The sequence below is a fragment of the Thermobia domestica genome, chromosome 1 (assembly GCF_964235325.1).
Source record: "Thermobia domestica chromosome 1, izTheDome1.hap1.1, whole genome shotgun sequence".
Classification (NCBI taxonomy): Eukaryota; Metazoa; Arthropoda; class Insecta; order Zygentoma; family Lepismatidae; genus Thermobia; species Thermobia domestica.
Window position 1 is genome coordinate 164,667,641 of NC_137454.1, and position 25,557 is coordinate 164,693,197.

The 25,557-nt window shown below is 36.0% G+C and overlaps 1 protein-coding gene across 2 annotated transcripts in view; it reads left to right on the forward strand.

Moving 5' to 3' along the window:
- Positions 1-25,557, forward strand: part of LOC145666739 (uncharacterized) — a 114,408-nt gene that overhangs the window by 67,183 nt on the left and 21,668 nt on the right. For both annotated transcript variants that reach the window (XM_081734288.1, XM_081734281.1), the window contains 2 exons: positions 6,816-6,991; positions 10,070-10,184. In XM_081734288.1, the coding sequence (XP_081590414.1) occupies positions 6,816-6,991; positions 10,070-10,184 (291 nt within the window). The remainder of the gene's footprint in view (positions 1-6,815; positions 6,992-10,069; positions 10,185-25,557) is intronic.

The window sequence follows — 25,557 nt, forward strand, 5'->3', positions numbered from 1 at the left end:
TGGTGTGGAATAAGGAGCGGAAAATCTGCAGGAACTGCTTGCTCATGCCCATGGACCTGGGACAGCTAACGATGGATTTCGATTGGTGCTATGCCCTGTGCATTTAAAAGCTTTAATATTGCTCGCACTTCATATCTATCTATCTATCTATCTATATCTATATATATATATATATCTATATCTATATCTATATCTATATCTATATATATATATATATATATATATATATATATATATATATATATATATATATATATATATATATTAAAATGCTACAACAGCAATAGAGCCTAAGCTCCAACCTATAGCTTTAGCTTTCAAATCTTTCATTTACGGTTATGTGTGATTTCACGTTTAACAGAGACAAACATTTTAAGTATTTGTACTTTAAATAGTCTAAATTAGTTATATCTTTTTCATAAAGTTTATGATATAAAATTATTGTTCAAAGCCTTTGTATTTTAATAAGCCTTCTCTAAAATCAATGCATGTGAATTGTGCTTCCAGCTTCCGAGTTCTTTTAAACTATATGTTGAGGAAGTTTATATGTTTGTGGTCAATCCTTTCGACAATGATATCTCGGAAACTACAGGCTCTAAAAAAATGAAGTTTTCATTGATCAATTGGAATTTTGCGTAGATTGTCCAGTTCTAATTGAATATTTAAAAAAAACTGGCCATTATTTCTGTATTACATATTTTTAGGGTACACTGGAAGCGTTGAAATAAAAAAAAAACCTAAAGCATCATATCCTATGCGTTATACCAAACATTCCAATCCAAATATTCAAGTGTCAGAATCCTGCGGTACTTCCAAAATAATTTTGGTAGAGACAGTTTGTCTACGGGCATATAATTTGAAGTGCTCACCAACTATCTCTATAAAAACTGTTTCGGAAGTACCACAGGATTCTGACACTTGGATATTTGGATAGGACACATATTAGTTTCTAAGTGAAGCCCTGACCCTATTACGGTAGGTGTCATAGTTTTGGACCTATGGACGTTTAAAGTTCATTTTTTCATGTTGTCGGCAGCCTGTAACTCCGAAAGGAAGCATTTGTGCATCCAGGTTGGTCTATACTTTTTTGTTTTATCTTGGCTCTAAGAATTATCTCCAAACGTTGTTGGTGTCGTTTTGAAACACCCTGTATATTCTGCAAAATGTAGAATATATCTTATAAAATCTGACTTAATGATTCAAAATAAAAGTCCTTTTATGCCATTCAATTCATTTCCTTTCTCTCTCGTTTAAAATATTGCGATCAACATTATCAATCAATTCTGCTGATTAAATCTTTGTTTCATTAAATATTTGTTGTTTCAAATTTTACAATCACTTCTGCTTGTCCATCAGGGCCACTTATCGTAAGTTCTCCCGAAAATTTAAAATTGTATGGTGTGAATTTAATATTTCATTGAAAAGATAACACTATGCAACACTTTAAAAAAATTTATGAAACTTCGCTTTGATAAGTTTAACATCGATTTGTTTGAAAAAACATAACGCTATGAAATATATTAGACATTGCATTTAAATTGATTAAAGGAGTTTGGTAGTAAGTTCCTCAACACCCCTATTATAACATCAAAGGCTACTTAAATACTTAACTTGGGTACAAAGACATCAGGGGCGCCCGAAGAATTTTTTTCCGGGGGCCATCTCCATGACTGTTATTTTACATTTGATATTTCTGGTATTTAATATACATGGTTTGCTATATTACGTATACATTGTCGTGAGTCAGGGGGACCCTCTCTGCCCCCTTCGCGCGACCATGATAGATATCCATGTGTACCTGTGTATACCTTAGTAATGTGTCCTTTTCCTACATTTTCGTTTATGCGTATCATCATTTTCATGAATTAGCCCCCAGATAATTCCTCATCATGTTCTCCGCGTTCGAAAGTCATAACGTCTTGGTGAAATCGCTCACCGTGTTCCTCTGTACTCATATTTTCCTTAAAACTGTCCAGATGAGAGGCAAGAACATGTAACTTAAGTGACATTCTCCAACCCGTTTCGCCATGGTTTGTCACCATGTTCATAATTTCCACATAATTTTCAGCTCTGTAATTTCCTAAGAAACACTGAGCAACTGCCACACAGCTGCTCCAGGCTTCTTTTTCAATCTCAGTTAGCAACGTGGAGACGTCAGTGGACTGAATTATCATCATCATTTGCGGTCCTACAAACACTCCAGCCTCCATCTTAGCATGAGATAGCTGCAGAAACATGTCTTGTAAAAACTTGAATGTGTCAGAATCTCTATCCAAAGCTTTCACAAATTGCTTAATAAGCCAAGTTTAATGTGTAGAGGTGGTAACAATACCATTTTAGGTTCCACAAGTGGCTCGTATTTTACGTTATGTGTCCTCACAGTGTTTTATTTCCGTTATGCCTCGGCATCACTACTGTCTCACAAACAAAGGTAACACGAGAATTTGGTGAAACCGCCCTGCAAACCCATGAGTAAGACAATAATTTTGAAGTCCCCTATTACTTGCAACCCATATTTTGTATACTCTAAATTGTCCAATAAGGTCTTCAAGCTGTTAGTCTTCCTTCATAGAGACGGAATGAATCACAGGAATAGACAGGTGCTTATTTCCATTGTGCAAATGCACAGCCTTGAAACTTCTATACGAGCTGTCTATAAACGAACGCCACTCTTTCAGAATGCAGGGTATCTTTAAAGCATAAACACATAACCACAAAAAAATTTGGAAAACTGTTCGTGCCGTCTCCTTTGAGCTGTCGGGTTTACTGATTTACCAACTATGTTCATCTAGAATACCATCTTAACTCAGACTTAGATCTCGAATAAGATCATTTAAATCTGGTTAGGATAATAGGGTTGTCTATTAGTAGTTCATATCTGCAATGTTTAATAAGAAAGGCAGTATAATTGCAGTATTGACACAATTGCAGAATAATAGGATATTCTTTTGTTATAAATATACAAGGTGGCCCAAAAGTAGGTATATAGTACCGTAGTGATCAGCTCATTGCATTTTATATCATTTCTTATTGTTATCCAACAGGTAGACTTAGCTTCTTTATTTGTTCTTAATGTGTTTTTACTTACATCTTAAGCTCGGAAGAGCCGAAGCAAATACACCCATAAACTAGAATGTTATACTTGATCAATGCAATACCTACTTTTGGGCCACCCTGTATATACATATACCTTTAAATTCTTACAAATAGCCTTAAAACACTCTGCCCAATGCATGTTGATTCTATCGCGAATCTCTCCGTGTTGGCAAGTTCTTCAATCGAATTTAAATGCAACTTAACGCAACAAACATTTTAAGATGCGCATATAAATTAATTAATATAGGGCAAATTCCATATTTTCGATGCTACTACTTACATAAGCGAAGTTTCATGGAAAAAAATACACCATTTCTAGTCACTTTTAAGGTAACAATACAGGAAATCACTATTATAAGACAAGAACAAAATGAGTGTTGCATAGTGTAATGGAAAACAAAAATCTTTTATAGAAAACGAGTCCCTCAATCTGTCTAGAAGTCTTCTGCTCTTGTATTGTTGACCTGCTTTTCTTCTAATTGCATTTTTTTTTTTTTTTTTTAATATTTAAGTTGTACGGAAAGTTAGCCAACTGTATTTATCCGATTCGGTAGTTTTACATACCATACCATTATTTGCTTTTTTAGTTAAAAATGTTTTGTGTATAAAAAATGATTGTATCTCTTTCTTCGCAAAGGTTTGTGTAATTAAGCTGCATCATTAGTAAACGACAGCGATTTATTGTAAAACTTAAAATGAAAAGATTTTACACTTTAAATACAGAAATGAATAAATATTAGAACGTGACTGATTTTTAACAATTTATATATAATATTAAATTATGTCACTGCTTGTATATTTATTTGTGTTTCTATTAGATGTAAGAGTAAACTGGAAACATGATAGTTAATGTTTACGAATAATGTACTTTCCCTCAGAATTGCACAAGTAAAATAGTAATAGAAAGTTATGAGTTTTCATAATTAAAGTAGGTTTTAGATAGTAGCAACAGAATATAGGAAATATACAATTTTAACCAAATTTCTGATGCAATAGATTTTCGTTGAACTGTGTTACATGATAGTGTCGTGTTAGGAGAACTAAATAACTTAAAGAGATGATAATGAATGCGGTGTAAGGGGTACTCAGAAAGAAATATTTAAAAAATTATAAAAGATCTTCTAAAAGATTTCTTTCAATTTTCAGAACTAAGGGGCCATGCTCCCCTAGGAAAATATACGAACATATCCTAGCTACGCCATGTTTATGCCCCCTTTAATTGTTTCTATTCAGTTATGAGTAAACAAAAGCAAACATTAAAAAAATGACAAAAGGCAAAACTTTTGACAAATGTGTGTGTCTAGGATCCAAAAAAAAAAAAAAAAAAAAAAAAAAACCTTGCTAGTATTAATTTTTAGAAAACGTCGTAACGAAAAAACTCAATCTACTTGTGGTATGAACATTGTATTGGTCTCCGTAACATGTCTCTCTTGCCAGTGCCAGATCTAGAAGGTAAAAACAGGGATGTCAGCCAGACCCCAGACTGTGATAAATATATCATAAATTTACTATAAACTTCAAAAATATTTAAATAAAATAGTAAAATTATTTTTGTCACTCAAAAAACTCGGGGCCATAGGTCTCCCGACCCCGGGCTAGATCCGCCACTGTCTCTTTCCGAATACCATATTTCAATTCCATTAGTATTTTAAAATATCTCTCCAATGGAAATTTGCCACCCTTGGCTCGGCCCCGTGTGCCCTGAGAGTAGATATGGGCCTGGGTACAGATGTTGCTTTTCAACGACAATGCAGTATCCCTAGATGACGATGACCAAACACATTCCCAGACATCTTCAAGCGTGGAGGTAAACCCTTGGCCGAATAATGTTTTGCCTCCCTAGCCGGAAAGGATTCACCATCCCTCCGCAGAGTCAAATAATAAAAATACACAATAAAGTTACGTCGACTTGTGCCGGTAAGCAACCATTGGAGCGGACTGCCAACTGACTCGATAGAGATTGGTATGGTGATCACAATGTGGCATTGTCACACTAATTACACCTTTCAAGGATGTATGAAGAAATAAACTATAAACACTTCAGAACAAAATGCATAGATGCTTAGCGTAGTTGAGTACTTCTATCTTTTGTGTTGTAAATACCCAATGAAGAAAAATTAGGTCATTTTATTTCAAATTAAAACTATTTAAAATACGTACATTTATCTAACACACTACTATGAAAAATTAAAATAATAATTAAAAAAACTTCCTTTTTGAGCCTCTATAGCACTAAAAGTAACAGAAGCGCATTGATAGGTCTCTATGTATACTTGTTTCAGAAAACACTCAAAAGGCTCGTACGCTTTATTTCATTTCCCACAAACCTTGTACAATAATTGTAATCGTTGAGAACGTCTTCGAAATTTTTGACAAAGAGCTACATATCCAAAGTGTTCGAGTGTTGTTTTCTGAATGCTAATAGAACAAGTTTATATCTTCTATCGTTAAGCATTGACTCTTTTTGTGGTGTAAGAACCCTTTTGAGACAAGAAAATGTGTTCTAATACTGCTGGTGAAGCACCAATTGGTACAGCTCCAGCACACTGGAAAAAGTATATATATATATATATATATATATATATATATATATATATTTAGATACAACGTATCTAACATCTTTATAATTTTTACTGTCGCTTTACCAACTGATAAAACATTTATTTTAACAACTTCAACTTCTAATCGGAAAGCTTATTAATTGCAACCTAGAATATTCAATAGTGGTAATACTTCCAAACTGTACAAAAATGTTTCTGATTCTAGTAACAAATAATCAAGGGTTTTCAAATACTGTTCATTATTTCCTACAAATCTAACTTCAGTTTCTAATATTGTATGGTCGAATAACTCAATAAAAATTTGGTTTTTGGTAAACTCCTTCATCTTGACTCATATTTAGAGATTTTTCAACAAAAAATTTCTGAAGACAGCAGAATTTTCCGAATTCGCTTGAACTGAGGGAACTCAGAATCTGACAGTGTAAATCTTCCGTAATTTGTCTTTAGCTGTAGCAAACTCATTTCCAAATCCATGTTGTCTCTTCTGCTCCAAAACTGACAGACAAGACCTTCTAACTTGATCTGCTTGCAAAGTATTTCATGAGTTAAAATATTCTAAAACTTTTTACCCTCAAAAAACACTGTTGGTAATGTAACGGCAGTATAAACTGTGTGGAGATCTATCATTACACTACAGAAACCTGTGTTATGATCAATAAGCTAAGAAAATAAGTATCATGGGCTCAGCATCAACTTGTGCTTTTGGTTCTTCTTTACGTTAAGTTGAAGTAATTGGTAATGTTCTGATTAGGTTTATATCCATTTTTGTAGTAATAAATAACGGTATAGTCTAAATTTAGGAAAACCTGAACATTCTAAATTTTCAGACGTGTATTTAGTCTGTTCAGATATGTTCTGTAAATGACTTGAATCATTTTGAGAATTTACAGGAGTGACTCGAATTTTCGTTCCCTGAGTTTCGTCATCCTATTCCTTACCCCTTTTCTTATTTAATTTTATTTAAGTTTTAGCTAAAGAGTTTAGGTGACTTGAGATAAACATGTCTTTTACTTCTTTAAGATGTCTTTAATATGCACTGTAAGTAGTAAATACTTGCTGTAAAATAATCACTTACATAAACAATGAATCATGACATTTATTTTTGTAATGTAAGGAAAAATCCTATTAAGACAAAAAAATCACTAAAATATCTTTCAGATGTTAGAACTTCAGCAGATGCTACAATATCTGACATCAATACAAGGAAGTCTTGAGTTGGAATTGGAGTTTCTTGGCAGTCAGATGCATGAATTAGAAATTTTTCTTTTACCTCTAGAAGGATCTGCACAGCAGAAAATTCCCGACATACAACATGATATCTATAGAAGACATGTGTAAGTACAAAACTGTACAAGATTTTTCTTTTTTAATGCTGAAGGTTTCAACACATAACGACTCGGACTATTAATTTAAAACATTTTCGCATTTTTGACCTTTTGTGGCTTTCTTGCTCAAGTAGGGTCTACCACTTTTGTTAACCTGTAGCAGATTGTATATAGTGCGTTTACAACACACAGTACTTGTAAGTCCTATATTCAGTCCAGTACTGACTGTCTTAATTCGTTTTCAAACTGACATGGCAGTTATGTTCAAGTGCAGAGTTATGCAATCCACATATCCCAAGTGTCGTGTGATTGCATAAACGTTATATCAGCTACTTAGAAATTAATGTCTTTTACTGGTTGCCTAAATTCAATCTGGTAGACAAGGAAAAAGTACTATAACAAAGTACATACTATACACGTAGGTATGTGTACATGTATGTATACATAGTATGTATGTATGTACATGTACATGTATGTATGTATGTGCATGCTATATATGTACATGTATGTATGTATACTATGTCCTTTGTTATAGTACATACTATACAAATAGTGTTCAAGTACAGCGCCCTTACACCTTGATCTGTTCGCCCCCTTCCCCTTCCACTTTTTTTTTTCTGGAAGAAAGATCTTATAAACAAATATTTCATTAATAATCCTACCGCAAGGGGTAGTTTACTTTTGGGGAAGAGTTTCCTTTCGGTGAAATTTTAGAAAAATGTTATAATTTTGTTCGTATTTCACAAGAAAATATTTTATTATTAACTGTAGCATTACATGATTTAGTTTAAGGAATTATAGGGAGAAAGTTTAGTGCAGTGGCCTGTACCTTTTATTTAGACTGTCACTGGGCTGTATTCTTGCAATAGATATCTATTTTGTATATAGTATGGATAAATCATTTAAATACACTTACACTATACATATGAATCAATAATAAAATATTTTTATACTCTCAACAGATGTTTTTTGGAAGGTACCTTTCCCAATCTATAAAAGACTGTCAGTATCATACCTATCTTCAAATGTGGAGATAGAAAACAACTTTCATCCCACAGACCAATTTCTTTTTTTCTCTCTTCTTTGTCTATTCTCTGTGAGAAAATAGTTAAAGACAGAATACACAGCTTTGTTAAACCATTTCTAAGCAGCTTTCAGCATGGTTTTCTGCTGGGCGTTCGCTAATTTGTTAGTGTTAGACATACATTCAACCCAAGCAATAATTGCTAACTCCCAGCTTGATGTAGTTTACTTTGACATCTAAGGCCCTTGATTCCATAATCACCACCGTAGATAGTTATCTCTCAGGGAGAAAACAACATGTTACTCTTTCTGGGTCTCTGTCTTCGTATAGTGCCGTCTTATCTGGAGTGCCTCAGGGGAGTGTGCTTTGTATGTGGTCTACTCTTGTTTTTACTGTATATAGATTACTTACCAAGTATCTTTGCAACCTCTTCTTGTAATATTTTGCTCTTCGCCGATGACAGTAAAGTCTTAAGAGTTATTAACCCCGTAGATGATGCTTCTTCCAATAGAATACATAGATAAGTTGACATAGATATGTTAAGCAACTGATGTTCCAACTGGAATCTGACCTTAAACTCCAATAAATGTTCTATCCTTTCTATTTTCTTAAAAAAGAATGTACTTTGTCAGATATATAAGGTCAATAATGTATCCATTAAACGGGTTTCATCCCAAAAAATCTAGGTGTTATCTTTGACGAAAAACTCTCCTTTGCGGTTCACATCATATCGACCTCATCCACAGCCATGAAACTACTTGGTCTAGGTTTTAGATTTCCTGAAATACAAAATCTCCCTGCCCTCACGATGTTTTACAAGGCTTTTATTTCCCTGGTCATTGTTCACCTGTATGGGGTATGGCTGTACCTCAAGGTGACCAGACATCCCGTTTTAGCCGGGACAGTCCCTTATTTTCAACCGTTGTCCCGTTTTTTTCTGATTCTCAAACGGGACGCTTAAATGTCCCGTTTTTAAGCAAACATGACCCAGGTGTCCCGTAATTATTATTCAAAATATAAATGGTCAATGTTAATTCTACACTCTTCTGTACTAACACTCATTGGGACGGTTCAGCCGTGCCTAGAACTTTTAAATATTCAAATGAGAATTGAGTGTTCTGTGGTTCAAGTGGGAATCGAGTGGTAATTCTGAGTGTTGAAGTAGTTAAAAGTATTTTGGGGTAGTACTTAAGTTAGAAACGCTGTGTTATCATCCTTACTTGTTTATTTTGTAAATTGAAAACACTGCTGAGTCCCAAAATGCAATGTGGAAGTCACCCCCCCCCCCCCGTCGCCGATTCGTATGCGTCCCGTTTTTAAAAGTAAAAGTTCTGGTCACCTTGCTGTACCTACTAATTTATCTCGCATTGACTCGGTTTTAAACTTCTTTCTGGCTATAGTTAGATAGTGTAGAATTCCTGAGCTACGTGATCGTTCAAGAGAGGAAGTAATGTCTTTAATGAACTTATGTGCCCCTGAAAAACGACGTCGCACAGATGATTTATTTACCTATATAAGATCATCAATGGTAAAGTTGATTCTGGATTCTTATTATCTCAGATTAACCTTCGCGTTCCTCCGCGGCGAACTCGCTCTCTAAATTTACTAACTTAACGAGACCTCAATTGTTGAGCGCTCCCGGTTTTACAAACTAGCGCAAGGTTATAATACAATTTCAACAGATTTCAACATTTTTACTACTGAACGAAACTTTAGAAATCAACTGAGGAGAGTATTGTAAATTTAGAGGTGAACTTTCTTTTAATGTATTTTTTTTCTTTTCCTTTTTATATTTGTGTTTTCAATGTTGATGTTCAGTTTTAGCCTAATGACTTTGTGCTGTGTTAAACTTAGTGAATAAAATAAGTAAATAAATACATAATTAAATTAGCAATTATAAAAATACACGGCAATTAGATAATTATACAATTAGCTTCTAAGTTTATTTATATAGAAATAATGAATATATGTCTACATTGAAGAATTTGTTATCACCATTTATTTTTATTTCTATAAAATCAAATAATGATTTTTCATATTTTCTTTTACTTTTATTTCACTAGGTATGGTTTAGCAGAGACCATTGACACTTCATTGGATGAAACAAGACGTAATCTTACTGAGTTAATAGATATCTATAATCGCCAGAGCGGATTGCTAGAAAAAACCACTGATCCAGTGAGTATCAAACCAGTATTTACAGTTGGAAATGATTCAATGTTTAAGTAAATTGTTATAGAATTATTATTTCTTGTTCTACTTTCCTGTAACAACAACCTCTTGTATTCAAAACATAAACATTTGTTTCGCAAAATCAATTAAATTGTGAAAACATTTCACATGTCGCTCAGAAATGTACAACAACAGTCAGGAATTTCCGAACGTCAGAGTAATCACTTTACAGCCAGACGAAACCACGGAGGACAAATCGACACGGGGTATTCGCCACGAAGTTAAGGAAGGTGCAGGATCATCGGAGGCGAGCGGATCCCAGCATTTGAGGACGACCGACTCTATGTCCCGAGAATACCATTCTGTTGGTTCATCACCGCAGACACATTTAAGTTTGCCATCTAAGTAGTGGCATGAAGGTGTAGGAGAACATCATCGTGACAGGCACATCGTAAAGAGAGAATTCGACGCCCCTGGCAGTCCAGCAGGATCCAGTTGTTGGCTGACTCCAGTACATCCAGCCTCCTCCAGGAAAAACCTTCATCATCCAGATTACTAGGACGACACCAGTCTAATTGGATCTGTCAGGCTAGTGCTCTTCCTTTATCTTTAATTATAACCTATTTCTCTCTCTCATCTATTTCCCCAACTAGTCATTTTCCAAATTAAAACATTTGAATTTCACTTAAATTCAACCATAATTTCGCAGTTAAGTACCGTGTTGTGCATCAGTTTATCCCAAATTGTTGCATTCATTTAATGAGTATTATAGAGGTTATTCTGAGCTACGACTGATGGCATAGCACCGGCACACTATTTGGTTCACAAAGTAAAATAAAAAATAGAACAGACTGGTTGTACGACATTATAATAATACTCGGATTACATTATTTTTTGTTCTGTGGTGACCTAGTTTCGTTTTTACTTACCCCTTTTATTTTTCCTGCTGAGCGTCGATATTAGCTTAACATGGTGATGACCGGCTGGAGGGTTTACGCATTCTTAACTACCTCACACATGTAGCACGGTCCTCTCATTTTACCATGTTCATCTTACTGACCCCTTTCACATCACCCCTGACACAGCAAAACATACAAGATAATCACATGAACTAATTCTAACCTAACAGACCTAACTTACTCTAACCTAACTAACTAAACTAACTTAACCTAAGGAAACAACAAATACCGTACATTGACATTTTCACTTTAAAATAAAAATAATATCATTTTCTAGCTACCACACTTTCCCAAGAACGTAGTGTTATCAAACCAGCTGTCTTCTTGTCTTAAAAGATTTCCGAATTTAAATAATCAAATTATTTAAGTGATATGAATTACTATTGTTCTCATCAGAATATGATAGTCAAGACACGTCGTCAATGAAAATCTCAACTTACTTTTGCTGTACATAAAAAAAAAAAATCACCCATGCACTTGATTTAAGCCGTGTTATAGCAAACTAATACAATGGGGATCCAATTAAATCTGTTTTCTAGTTATTTCAAAACACATTTACTGAAGGAGCATTTTCCATAATTTTTGCAACGAAAAGAAGACAATGAGCAGTACTCTTGTCATCCAAGACAACGATTTCTACAAATACTCAAAGCCTATAGACAAGGTTGAAATTTTGGGTAAACGTATGTACGTGTAGTACATACATTTGTAATTATGACAACCGATATTACTAACATCTCTCCCCCACCGTTGAGTGGTTCTTACTAGTGCTGTTGAAATCGGTTTTTGAAAAAACCGAAAACCGGTTTTTGAAAAAAGTGAAATTTCATAAAACCGAAATGTCGGTTTTGAAAACCGCATTTGCGGTTTCGGTTTTGAAAACCGCATTTGTGGTTTCGGTTTTGAAAACCGCATTTGCGGTTTCGGTTTTGAAAACCGCATTTGCGGTTTCAGTTTTGAAAACCGCTCTTGCGGTTTCGGTTTTGAAAACCGCTTTTGCGGTTTCGGTTTTGAAAACCGCTTTTGCGGTTTCGGTTTTGAAAACTGCTTTTGCGGTTTCGGTTTTGAAAACCGCAAATGTCACAAACAATCTACAGCACTAATATCAAGTAACGACGAGAAAACAGCAAAGAATCTTTCCCTACACCGGCTCACAGTTGCCAAATGGAGGGAAATTTCCCTCGGCGGCGTAGGGAAAAAATGATCAAAATTTGCAGAAGGAAAAGAAGGTATTTTTTCTTAAAATGTCCTAAAGTGTAGGGAAATTCTATACTTTTACAATTGGCAGAATAAAAAAAAAGTTGCAATTTCTCAAAGAGGCACGCTATCGTTATTGGGAAGTAAAAAGATACAGAATACAATATGATCGGTGTTTCCGTCTAGTATAAACTATTGCAGGTGTCTGGGACTTGCGATAAGAAGCCAGTCGACACATGCAAAACCACAACATTCACATTTATCGGAGTGGCAATAAATCAACAATAAAATTGTGTATTGCGATAGAGATTTTCTTTCTTTCTTTTCTCTTTCTTTATATTAAGAAAGGGAGGTAGTGCCTTTTTGTTAACAAAAGTAAGAGTGACAATACTATTTTTAAAAATATGGGGAAAGAGTAATAATAATACAAAAGATGTCAGTCTAAGTGGATGATATTTCAAATTGAATTTCATGAGTTGCATGTGTAGTGATTTTAAATAGGGATATACCTTATTTCTATTGAGCTTAGTGTTGGCTTATTACCCTATTTTAGCGGGTACCACCCGATTTTCAGGTTATATATTCGTCCCCCGCTTAAACATATCTTAATCACGAAAAACCATCCACTTTTTGGGATTGGAGAAAAATCTAAGAGGACTTAGTTGATAAAGTGTTGGTATGGTATATTCAACGTAAACCACTACACCTTTGACAATCTCAATCGCGATTGAGTTAAATTTGGACTCGCGCTCAGGCTCAGGCTCTGGGCTGTCTGAGCAGTGCGCGTGTGCAGAATCATTTGCTAATAAAAGATCTGCTCTAGTGCACAATGGTTTTCTTTGTATAGTTCATGTGTTTTCTATGTAATGTATTGGAGGTTCTATACGAATGAATATTCGTTTGTAGATGTTGTAACAAACATACTTGAATTATTAATGCTTTCACAAGCTACAAGAATGCCGAACGACAATTTCAAGTGTAACTTTAAAGACTCTTATAGAAGCGAATTTACGTTTCTTAACCAGGGCAGAACTCAGTTTGAAGCAAAATGTATATTCTGGAAAACTGTTCCGTTTGAAAAGTAGGATGCAGAGAAGCAAATTGGACCTCCCCTGATTTTTATATATTTTGTAAACTAGATCACGAGGAACACGAATCTGAAGGCGTTTTGACATTCCGACCTCAGGAACTCGAGATATTAAAACTTAAAGTTTAATATAGACGCTATATGAAAAAAAAAAAAAACACAATATTCTCTATACGAAACATATTATGTCCTGTGAGATATATAAAGGTAACCAAGAAAGTTCTGTCGCTTTTTGTGGAGTTCTGTGTAAAATTGACCCTCATACCGTGAGTTGAATGCGAATGGAGATAAGGCGAAGGTCAGTTGTTGGTGTGGGTATATCCGACATTCTACCTGGTTGTGGCAGTTCAGTTACAACGTAAATGTATGTAAGGACGGAGTGAATATGGAAGCTCCTCAGAGCGTCATAGGGGCGTGTATGCTGTACGAGTTCCAACTTGGATCAAACGCCACTGTAGCGGGGCGGAAGATACCTCAGGCCTTTGGTGAGGGTGTCGTGATTACGCAGACAGTGCAAGGGTGGTTTAGCAAGTTTAAGAACGGTGACGAAACACTCACGAAAGACGCACCACACGTGCCGGAAGACCAACATGTACAAAATGAGGATCTTCAGGTAGCAATTGAACCGAACAGACATGTGAGGAACTGGTGCTAACATTCAATGTTAGTCGAGAAACCATTCGCCAGCACCTCCATTAATTTGGGAAGCACTACAAGTTGGGTCTATGTGTCCCAGATTATTTGTTTCCGGACCAGAAGGCTACGCGTGCAGACACTTGTGATTCTTTGCTGTCTCGTCTGAGGAAGGAGCCATTTCTGGACAGGATGTTGACATGTGATGAGAACTGGGTCCTGTACGAAGCTCCACGGCGCCGTCATCATTGGTTAAAATTCCATGAACCGGTTCCAAAACAGCTGAAATCAGTAATGCAGCAGAAATTCCTCCTGTGTGTTTGGTGGACTGCTCACGACATCGTGCATCGGGAACTGCTACCGGGTGGTCAGAGAAGAACATCAATGCAACTGTCTACTGTCAGCAGCTGAGCCGTGTTCAAGAAAAACTCAAAACCCTGGAGCCAACACTTCTCAATCGCTAAGGGGGTCCCCATTACGGGACAACGCTATGCCCCACATAGCTAGAATGAGCCGGGACACCATCCTACACCTTGGATGGGAAACATTATTGCATTCGCCATACTGTCCGGACATTATACCGTCCGGTTATCACCTGTTCCTTTCCTTGGACACTCACTTTAGACAGTGGTGCCCACCCCCCCTCATGTCTATGACGCACCCCCCCCCCCTCAATTGTCCATCCGTAGGTGTTTTTCCATGAAAAAAAAATATTTTCGATTAATTTTTACAGTCCTTCAAACATATTTATATAGATTTTTACCCCCCCCCACAATATTTCAATGACGCAGTTTGCGTCATAGCCCCCCCCTTGTGGGCACCCCTGCTTTAGAGGACTCCAGTTCAACTCCGTAGTAGAGGTGCTAAATGCACTTGATACCTTCTTCGCTTCACGGCAAACCAAGTTCTACCGCGAAGGAATCCATGCCCATCCCGAACGTTGACAGAAGGTCATTGATACTGATGGGTACTATTTTTGATCTTCCAGGTACGTCTTAGGTGACATATCGATGCTCTAAGTGATAGGTCAAAAAGCGACAGAACTTTCTTCGTTACTTTTATACATATTACATAAAACTACTGTATAAGTTCTAGTATCTCGAGATCGGGAAATCGGAATGTCAAAATTCGTTCAGATAATTGCTAATTTTGGTCCAGTTTACAAAATATATAAAAATCAAATAGTGTCCTTTTTGCTTCCTGGTTACTTTATGTTCGAATATCTCGAGTTCCGAAATTCGGAATGTCAAAATTCCTTCAGATTCGTGTTTCTCGTGGTATAGTTTACAAAATATATAAAAATCAATTGGGGTCTAGTTTGCTTCCGTTTTCACTTGATGTTCAAATATCTCGAGTTCCGAAATTCGGAATGTCAAAATTCCTTCAGATACGTGTTCCTTGTGGTCTACTTTACAAAATATATAAAAATCAGGTGGGGTCCAGTTTGTTCCATGGTCAATTTATGTTCGAATATCTCGAGTTCTGACATTCGAAATGTCAAAATTCCTTCAGATTCGTGTTCCTGGTGGTCTAATTTACAACATATATGAAAATCAGGTGGGGTCCAGTTTGCTTCCCTGCAGCCGAGAAGTACATTGAAAGTGTCGTCAAAGAAATAACAAAAAAAAGCTAAGGATCGAACGTCAGTATTTGTCACCCTAATTTAGCTGTGACTTGTACAACCATCGAACTATCCCTTTCGCACTGCACTGAGAAAAAAAAATGTAGGTGGCATACTTAAAAACGTAGGTTACATTCGTAATTCCTGTAGTTTCTGGACTTAACGTACAACCGTATATAACATCCTGCAGCAAACGTATAGCTGAAAAAGTATGTATTATACGTACTGTCTGCACAAGTGCAATGACGTCATTCGTGTGACGTTATCTGCAGTAACAAGTATATACGGAGGTAATATCTAGCTTTGTGACGTCAGGGTCGTATGTAGCATGTGGGTTAATAATGACGACATACACTGACTATCAGGACGGAGCATGATTTCAAGAAGTATGCAATATACGTTCTGTACGTATGTTTCTTGCGTTCAACCCCGAGACAGCATCTATATTGTACTTGTGCCCCATACGTACGACTAGATACAGTATACGTATTGTACGTATGTATTATACAGATTTTCCTTATGTCGCACACAGCTTGTCCAGATACAGCATACAGAATATCCGTATGCACCATACAGAGTGCATATATGTAGCTTACAGACTGTCTGCATGCAGCATATAGATTATACGTATGTCGCGTACAGGTTGGCCATATGTAATGTATAGATTGGATGTATATAGCTAATAGGTTGTCCATATGAAATATACAGATTTTACCTGTATCGAATACGTATTGCCTTCTTGTAATGTATGGATCGGACATATGCAGGATCTAGAGTGTACGTATAGTGCACCATTATTAAAGTGCTGCAACATACTGCAAAGTGCATGATACATTCTTACTGTAATGTTGTCAAATATTGTTTTACTCTGTATGAAAACAAAAATAGCTTAAAATATGGTTGATCTCCTTTGTGCCAATAATAATAAAATTAACAATACTACACTTTTCAAATCTTAGTTTGGAGCAGTGAAACTGTCCAAAGAAATGTATTTACCTGCAGGGTGTCCTATAAGTTTGGGCTTTCTGCTAATTCGTTGGAAAGCTACTGCAAAGTCAAGTGTTGAAAAGTGACACAAGCGTTAATTTTAAAATTATGGGCACAAAGCAGGGGCGGATCCAGGACGGACTTCTGGGGGGGGGGCGGTCGGCGGTAATACTGCTACTTTTAAGAGCTCCAAACTTGTTATGGATGGGTTTATTTATATATAAAATAAGAAAGTTTCCTCTTGTGGGGGGGGGGGCGATCGCCCCGATCGCCCCCCTCTGGATCCGCCCCTGGCACAAAGGAGGTTAACCATATATTAAACTATTTTCGTTTCCATACAGAGTAAATCAATATGTGATATATTACTGTAAGAATTTATCATATGGTTTGCAGTTAGTTAGTTGCAGCACCTCAATAATAATGCAAAATGCACAGCCTTATACAATCCTATATTCAAACTCAAACAAGATTTACGTACAATCATTTATTAAGCTGTTATCATCCATTGCTTGTACGATATAAAGATTATTTTACCTCATTCTTTTCCTTAATAGTATCTTCTACTAAAGTGCAGTTGTTACCACAAGAGGCCTGAATAGAATTTTCCAGAAATAACTTCTCTGTACATTTTAATTAACAGTTTTTTTTTTTTTTTTTTAATGTCGCAATAATTAAAAGTGTGGTGTCAGCCGGAAACGCATTCGCTTACAATATTATTCCTACTCAGTACTCGCCATTAAAAATGAAACACCAAGAAGGAGACTGGGTAGATGCGCCAAAGTTCCCAGGCCGATACCTAATAGTAAGTGCAGAATACTCTTAAACGTTCGCTGTATTCGCTGTGTGACAACGTGGTGACAGCGGAGGCGTTGTGCAGCCATCGACTAAACATATTTATTCTTCCCTGCTATAGACATTCTGCAAATTTGGACTTTCCTGGATGCATCCTTCTTAGTGCAACATTTTAAGGAAAGAGCAATTTAACAGTCTCATACATTGCTTAAAGAAAGAGCAATGATTCTCAGAATTACTCGGAAGATATATATACACAATAATTTAAAACGGTTATTTCAAACTTTGCAATTCAAAGCACGAAAAGAACTATAGATAAAGGAACACTGATTTTAGCCAAATAGTAATTAGTAAACTCAATCATACTCAGTACCATTAGTTGCTTGGTGTTATCCGTAAGTCAGAGATCACGGTATCTCATTTCGTGTAGATTTTTGCATTTGTTTAACGCTAAAAATGTATTTTATCGCTAATTGAACCCAGTACCATATATATACCGACAGGACGTACCTTAGTCACAAGGTGACATGAGTGAAACACTAAACTATTCGATTGACACCTGCGGCCTTGTCAACACTAGAGAAAGTTACAAAGTGATTAAGTAAATACGGAACATAGTTCATACAAAGTATAGCGATGTATGAAGTCTCCGTTTCATACGACTTGGATAAAGGATACATCTGAAATAGCAACAAAGAAATATATAATGATTTCTCTGGATAATTTGGATTAGTCCAGAATTCGAACACACACACGCTGGTAAGTCCAACATTTTTTTTTTTTTAACTTCTTTCTTCGGATTCCCAATAAAGTTGACTACTGAAAAGCTGAGTTATAGATTCTGTATTAAAACAACACCTTCGCTAGACATGTTCAGTATACACATTGTCTTACATACAGAACAATACATTAGTTATTAATGCATGTCTGAAATAATAGTGCTTCGTATAGAATTTTACTTCATCCAATCGCAATAGCACAAAGATAAAAAATATTGCTAGGGATAATGTTCTTATTACAGAGAAAAAGAATTAAAATGACTTAACATTAACAATCATTTTCTTTAAACAGAGATAATATTTTATTATAATTTATGGAAGAAAGAAATAATTTGTAGTACAGTATCTTTATTAGGGTTATATATTCGTACAAAATAATGTAAGTACAACTGAGTCTGTCTTCAGAAAGGGCGTACTTTTAGCCACAACCTACACTGCTTCTTTTGACTGTCTTTCAAGCAGAATCCTGGTTTGATGCACGAAATACCTGCAACAAAAATCAGAAAATATTTAAAATGTTATATTCAGTGTGCTTAATTTGGTTGTACTTAACAATACAAAGTATCTTAACATTTTTGAGATTAAATGGACAAAATCTGTTCGGTCAGGTATGGACTTTTGGGTTGCACGTAGAAAAACTATGAAGTGTTTATTGATGCTGAACAACAACTCAAAATGTATTACCATTCAAAAGTAAGTGGGTACCTCAATGGTGTTCGGGCTACCATGGGGTACCTAATGTCTGTATTTTTTAGATATATGAAAATATATGTCTCTAAAATGTAAGGAACTGACATCTGTTTACCGAAAACCTCAACTCGGTAAGCCTTATGGATATCGAGATATGGGAAAATAAAGAGCGACACTACAGAACTGTGGAGTTTGCGTACTAGATGGTGCAGTTTCGGAAACGTAATTACGAGGGCTTACAACAACCTCAAAAGTAGTTTCAATTAAATACACTACACACACGCCCTGATGGGGGTTTTCGGGTACCATGATATTCCCAGAACTCTCATTTCTAAATATTCTAAAATATGTCTTAATAACGTTTTAAAGAACGTTAGAGGTGTGTGTTTACCGAAACCGCAAGTCGGTACGCCTAACAGTTACCGAAATATGGTGAAATAAAAAGCGACACCATAGGTACGTGGAGCTTGCATATTAGACAGTACAATTTAGAAAATTAATTAAAATATGACTATCAAGATATTGTCAAATAAAGGGAGGATCCATATAGTTATGGGGTTTTCGTGTTAGGTGGTAAAATTTCCGAAACCGGTCATGTAAAGTTAATAAGCATCAGTAGCAATTTCATCTTAAAATAATTAGGTATTTCCATGGAGTTTAAGAACATCATGGGGTCTACCAAGATTAAATTTTAAAAGTTTTGTAAAATATATTTTGACATTTGTAAAGAGTATTAGAAATATGTATTTACCTAAAAGTTCCAGCTAGTACATCTAGCAGCTAGAGAGACACCATACAATAAAAGCGTATTAGATCTTGAAATTTCAGAAAACAATTATTGATCCTAACAAAAGTTAAATAAGATGGTACTTATATGGGTTAAGTGAGAACCTCAGACTCGTCAGTACAATTTCGATCGAAAGATTAATTCAGCTCTAAATTTTCTTTGGACAATTCCAAGCGTTCATCGGGCTCTGAAATAAAGTGAACATTTTTTGTCAATATCTAATATAGCAAGCGAGATATAAGGAATTATGTATTTTATGACGTCGTAAAAATAGAGACCCACATGAATTTGTACTTTTGAGTATTTGCTGTAAGAAGAAGAAATTTCAGAAAACAACCGTATATACCTTAATAGACAATTAAATGGGCGGGGGCACAGTGGCTTAGTGGTAGAGTGCTTACCTCTGGTGTATTGGGTTCTTGGTTCGATCCACGGCCAAGTCAGTTTGTAGTGGACATCGTATTCGTGGGTTTTCTCGGGGTACTCTCCTCCCACCTTTGCATTCCATCAATTCTGTCAACAACATTCACTTGCTTTAATCATAATCTCCCTGAGACTAAAATGCATAATCGTGGGTCGCTACACTGAAATATTTCCTTTTATTTAATTTTAAAATTAAATAGGGAGTTAAGTATGATCGTATTTCTATGGGTTAAGTGAATACTCCAATAGTTTCTGCAAAAAAAAAAAAAAAAGATTAGTTAAATACCCTACCACTAAGCTATTGTGTCCCCGCCCACTGAATTGTCTATTAAGGTATATACAGTAGTTTTCTGAATTTTTTTTTCTTTTAGGAAAGACCCAAAAGTACAAATCCATAAAGATCTCTATTTTCACGTCATAAAATATATAATTCCTTATATCTTATTTACTATCTTAGATATTGACAGCGAATTTTCATTCTTTTGCACAGCTCGATGAACCCTTGGAATTGCCTGAAGAAAACCTAGGACTGAACTAATCTTTCGATCGAAATTGTACTGAGGTACTGATTTAACCCATAGAAGTACCATCTTATTTAATTTTGTTGCGACCAATAATTGTTTCCGAAATTTCAAGCTTTTATTTCACAGTGTTTCTCCAGATGTTAGATGTACTAGCTGGAAGTTTTGGGTAAATACATATTTCAAATACTGTTTACAAATGTCAGATTATATTTTCAAAAGCTTTTAAAATTTAATTTTGGTAGACTCCATGATGTTCTAACACCCCATGAAGATATCTAATTACTTTAAGATGAAATTGCTACTGGTGTTTATTAACTTTCCATGACCGATTTCGGAAATTTTAGCATCTAACACGAAAACCCCTTAACTGTGTTGGTCCTCCCTTTATTTGACAACATCTTGATAGCCGTTAGTCATATTTTAATTCAATTTCCGAATTGTAGCGTCAAGTATGCAAGCCCCACATACCTATAGTTTATTCCCCCCCCCTAAAAAAATCAGTTCTTTACATTTTAGAGACATGTATTTCCATATATCTAAAATGCAGAAATTAGGTACCGCATTGGAACCTCATTGGAGTACTCACTTACTTTTGCATAGCAAGGTAAAAACGCCAGTGGTTCTCACTTTAAGTTTGAAAACATACTATTTTGTCTCTTCTCTGAGCATCGTGAATCTGTCGGAGCTGTACCATAGTTGGAAAGACTCACTGATCCTTCCTATAGTGACCATGTAGTCAGAATTCAAAAAGGAGTAGCCCTTGAAGGAAAAACAATATTTTAAAATCCTTGCACCAGTAGTCGTCACCTTAAAATCAAAATGTTCCAGTAGTAGTCAGGATTTTCTACCAGTGTTCATCACTCAAATAACTTGACAATTTATTCAAAAACGCACTGTGTATCAGTTTAGGGTTGAGAATACAATATAAAGTAGTAAGCTTAATAACTTTGCATCACTTTTAGCACTCAAGAAAGAAAATAAAAACGTTTTTACATACTTTTTAAAGCAATTTCAGAAAGAAAAATGTTAACTGAATACAAAAGTTAACTGTATATCACTTCCACGTTAAGAGTACAATATTAAATACTATGTTTAATAACTATACGTCACTTTAAACTCTCGAGAATGAACATAAACAATTGTACATACATTTTAAAAACAATCTGAGAAACAAAATAAGTTAACTGAATTCAAAATTTAATTATACATCACCTTAAGCTTAAGAATACACTATAAAATGCTGAGATTAATAAAAAATGAAATCTTTAAGTTTAACGTCCCACGGTTATGCCGGTTAGGATAAGGAGACGGTGATAATGAGAAATGAGTGAAATGGTGGAATGAACAAAGTGGGAGGAAACGGGAGAACCCCGAGAAAACCCACGAGCAAGGTGTTTGTCCACCACAAAGTCCACACGGCGCGAGTTGGGATCGAACCAGGGACCCCAAGCACCGGAGGTGAACGCTCTACCACTGAGCCACCGCATTACATTACATTACATCACATACATTAAATAAGGTATACAGGGTGTCTCAAAAGTCCCCTGACATAGGGTAACTCTGTTATTATCAGAGTTACAACAGAATGTAGGAGGGAAAAGCATATCCAATTATGATGTTTTCAATCTAAAGTGAAGGAATTTTTAAAATCGGATGACCCGTTGGAGCTGTACACTCTCTATGCGCCCAATGTGAAATGAAAATGCAACGTTGCCATTTACCTGGACCCACAACAGAAGTGGGTGAAGTTACTGTCTTTTACGCTAACATGTCGATGGCCAGCCCCCGTTTCAAACAGTAACTTCATTCACTTATGTCGTGGGTCCAGGTAAATGACAACGTTGCATTTTCATTTAAAATTGGGTGCATAAAGAGTATACAGCACATTCATCTTGTCCGATTTTTTAAAAAAGTGTTCACTTTAGATTGAAAACGTCATATTTCGAGATGTTTTTCCTCTTACATTTTGTCGTAACTCTGATAATAACAGAGTTACCCTATGTCAGGGAACGTTTGAGACATCCTGTATACATCATAAGAGGTTCCTTTCTTAATTCTACACGGATGTGGTTTCATTGAATGTGAGGTGGGTGATACACATTAGGTCTTTTGGGAGTACGTCACACGGACGACCGTAATTTTGTGTTCAAAATTTTTATGAACTGGTGGGATATGTGATACATATGGCCACGGGCTAGAATTTTCTCAGTATGTCAAATATGCAATCAGATTTCATGCAGCTTAATTTGGTGAAAAGCTATTGCCAATTGAACGTTACATTTACCTCTTTCTTGCAGATGTTAAACCATGCCGTTAGCACGTGAGGAATGGATCGAAATAATCAAACTGTGGGGCGGGAGGAGTATATGTGCAGTGGTTGCCGATTGCAGAGTCATCCACAATGTGACTCTGTGTCACATGTTTCAGTGTCACAGTAATTAACTAAATTTGAGAAGACGGGCACATTCGTGAACATACATCGTAGCGGTTCAAACTCGCGGGACCTTGTTCCTTCCCCATTTTGAACCGGTACATGAAAATGCAATTTTCTTCATGCTTGCCTGCGCCGATTTTGAAAATTCCTTCACTAGTCGATTTCTCTCGACGAGTACTACAAGAATCAGTTAAAATCTCGCGGGCCCTTTTTTCTTCTCCATTTCGAACCGGTACATGAAAGTGCGATTTTTTTTCATGCTTGCCTGCGCCGATTTTGAAAATTCCTTCACTAGTCGATTTCTCTCGACGAGTACTACAAGAATCAGTTAAAATCTCGCGGTCCTTTTTTCTTCCCATTTTGAACCGGTACCTGAAAATGCGATTTTCTTCATGTTTGCCTGTGCCGATTTTGAAAATTCTTTCAGTAATCTATTTCTGTCTTCGAGTACTACAAGAATCAGTTAAAATCTCGCGGTCCTTTTTTCTTCCCCATTTTGAACCGGTACATGAAAATGCGATTTTCTTCATGCTTGCCTGCGCCGATTTTGAACATTCCTTCACTAATCGATTTCTCTCGTCGAGTACTACAAGAATCAGTTAAAATCTCGCGGTCCTTTTTTCTTCCCCATTTTGAACCGGTACATGAAAATGCAATTTTCTTCATGCTTGCCTGCGCCGATTTTGAAAATTCCTTCACTAGTCGATTTCTCTCGACGAGTACTACAAGAATCAGTTAAAATCTCGCGGGCCCTTTTTTCTTCCCATTTTGAACCGGTACCTGAAAATGCGATTTTCTTCATGTTTGCCTGTGCCGATTTTGAAAATTCTTTCAGTAATCTATTTCTGTCGTCGAGTACTACAAGAATCAGTTAAAATCTCGCGGGCCCTTTTTTCTTCCCCATTTTGAACCGGTACATGAAAGTGGGATTTTTTTTTCATGCTTGCCTGCGCCGGTTTTGAACATTCCTTCACTAATCGATTTCTCTCGTCGAGTACTACAAGAATCAGTTAAAATCTCGCGGTCCTTTTTTCTTCTCATTTTGAACCGGTACCTGAAAATGCGATTTTCTTCATGTTTGCCTGTGCCGATTTTGAAAATTCTTTCAGTAATCTATTTCTGTCGTCGAGTACTACAAGAATCAGTTAAAATCTCGCGGGCCCTTTTTTCTTCCCCAAGCCAATATTTTTTTGTATATTTTGAATGTATTCAAGTATGGAACAAAAGTATTATATAATTCCCTTAGTAGGCTTCTCAACTTAATATTTTTCAACTTAAATTTTATTTATTTTAATTATTTATTTTCTTGTGACTCAATATTTAATTGCAATCGTTCATTGGGGAGAAGGGTGGCCATTCTCAAATATATAAATATAGTATTCTTAAAATTTATGTGTTCTCGTACTATTAGTTTCTTCCACTAGACCTGGAAATTGCAAAATTAATACCTGGAAAACCTGCAAAATTCAGGGAAATTGAGTTCCATATTTATGTATGAACACTGCTATTTACATTTTTTTTTTTTCGAATAGGGAGAACTGTACGAAAGGGTGGTTTGAGAATAGTATAACAGTAGGTTTCTGGGAGTGTTGTTCGAAATGAAATCTTTAAGTTTTACGTCCCACTATTATGCTGGCTAGGCTCAAGATGACGGGGTGTTGTTCGGTGGGGGTCAATGTTGCCAATTTTGGGTAAAGTCGCTAAATAAGGGGAATTCGACCTCAACGATAGCGCAGGGTGACCATAAAATTTTCAGTTAAAAACGGGACAGGTTCTTGCAACACTAGACTTTTAGATCTACCTTTGTTCTTATCAGTGCCTTGATATCAGAGTTCCCCCTCTCTCTCTTCGTTACAGAGCGGGTACTTATGAAAAAGGAAAGACACGTTGAAGTTTGTTTAACACACAACCAACTGCTAAAACCTCTGCTGCCTTTCGAGCAGTACTGCGAACTATAGAGTATGTTTAATATAGGGATTTTCAGTTCAATTTTTGCCGCTTTGTTATTATTAATACTTTTAAAAGGAGTAAAGGTACTGGGTTTGTTATTTACTTCTTTCATTTACATAAAACGGGACGAATACTACTTTTTTCCATCTACTGACGGGACGGCCGCGACACGCCCCTAAAACGGGACTGTCCCGGTCAAAACGGGACGTATGGTCGCCCTACGATAACGACAAAAAAAAAATTCCGATTGGAGACTTTTTTGGGTGATTTTTAAATAACGATTTACCTACTTACACATTTAGCGACTTTTTGCTGCAAACAAAATGTTCATCTGTAGAGAAGCATTATTAGTTCAAAACAGTTTTTACGTTCTTTTTTTCTGTTTGTTTGTTTTAATCAGCGCAAGTGATGAAGAGTTTGGAAATACAGCGTACTCACTACTCCACAATCCTGCATTGTTATGTTACCCTTGCCCTCTAACGAAGAATAACTACAAACTTGATGTCCTTTAGTTCG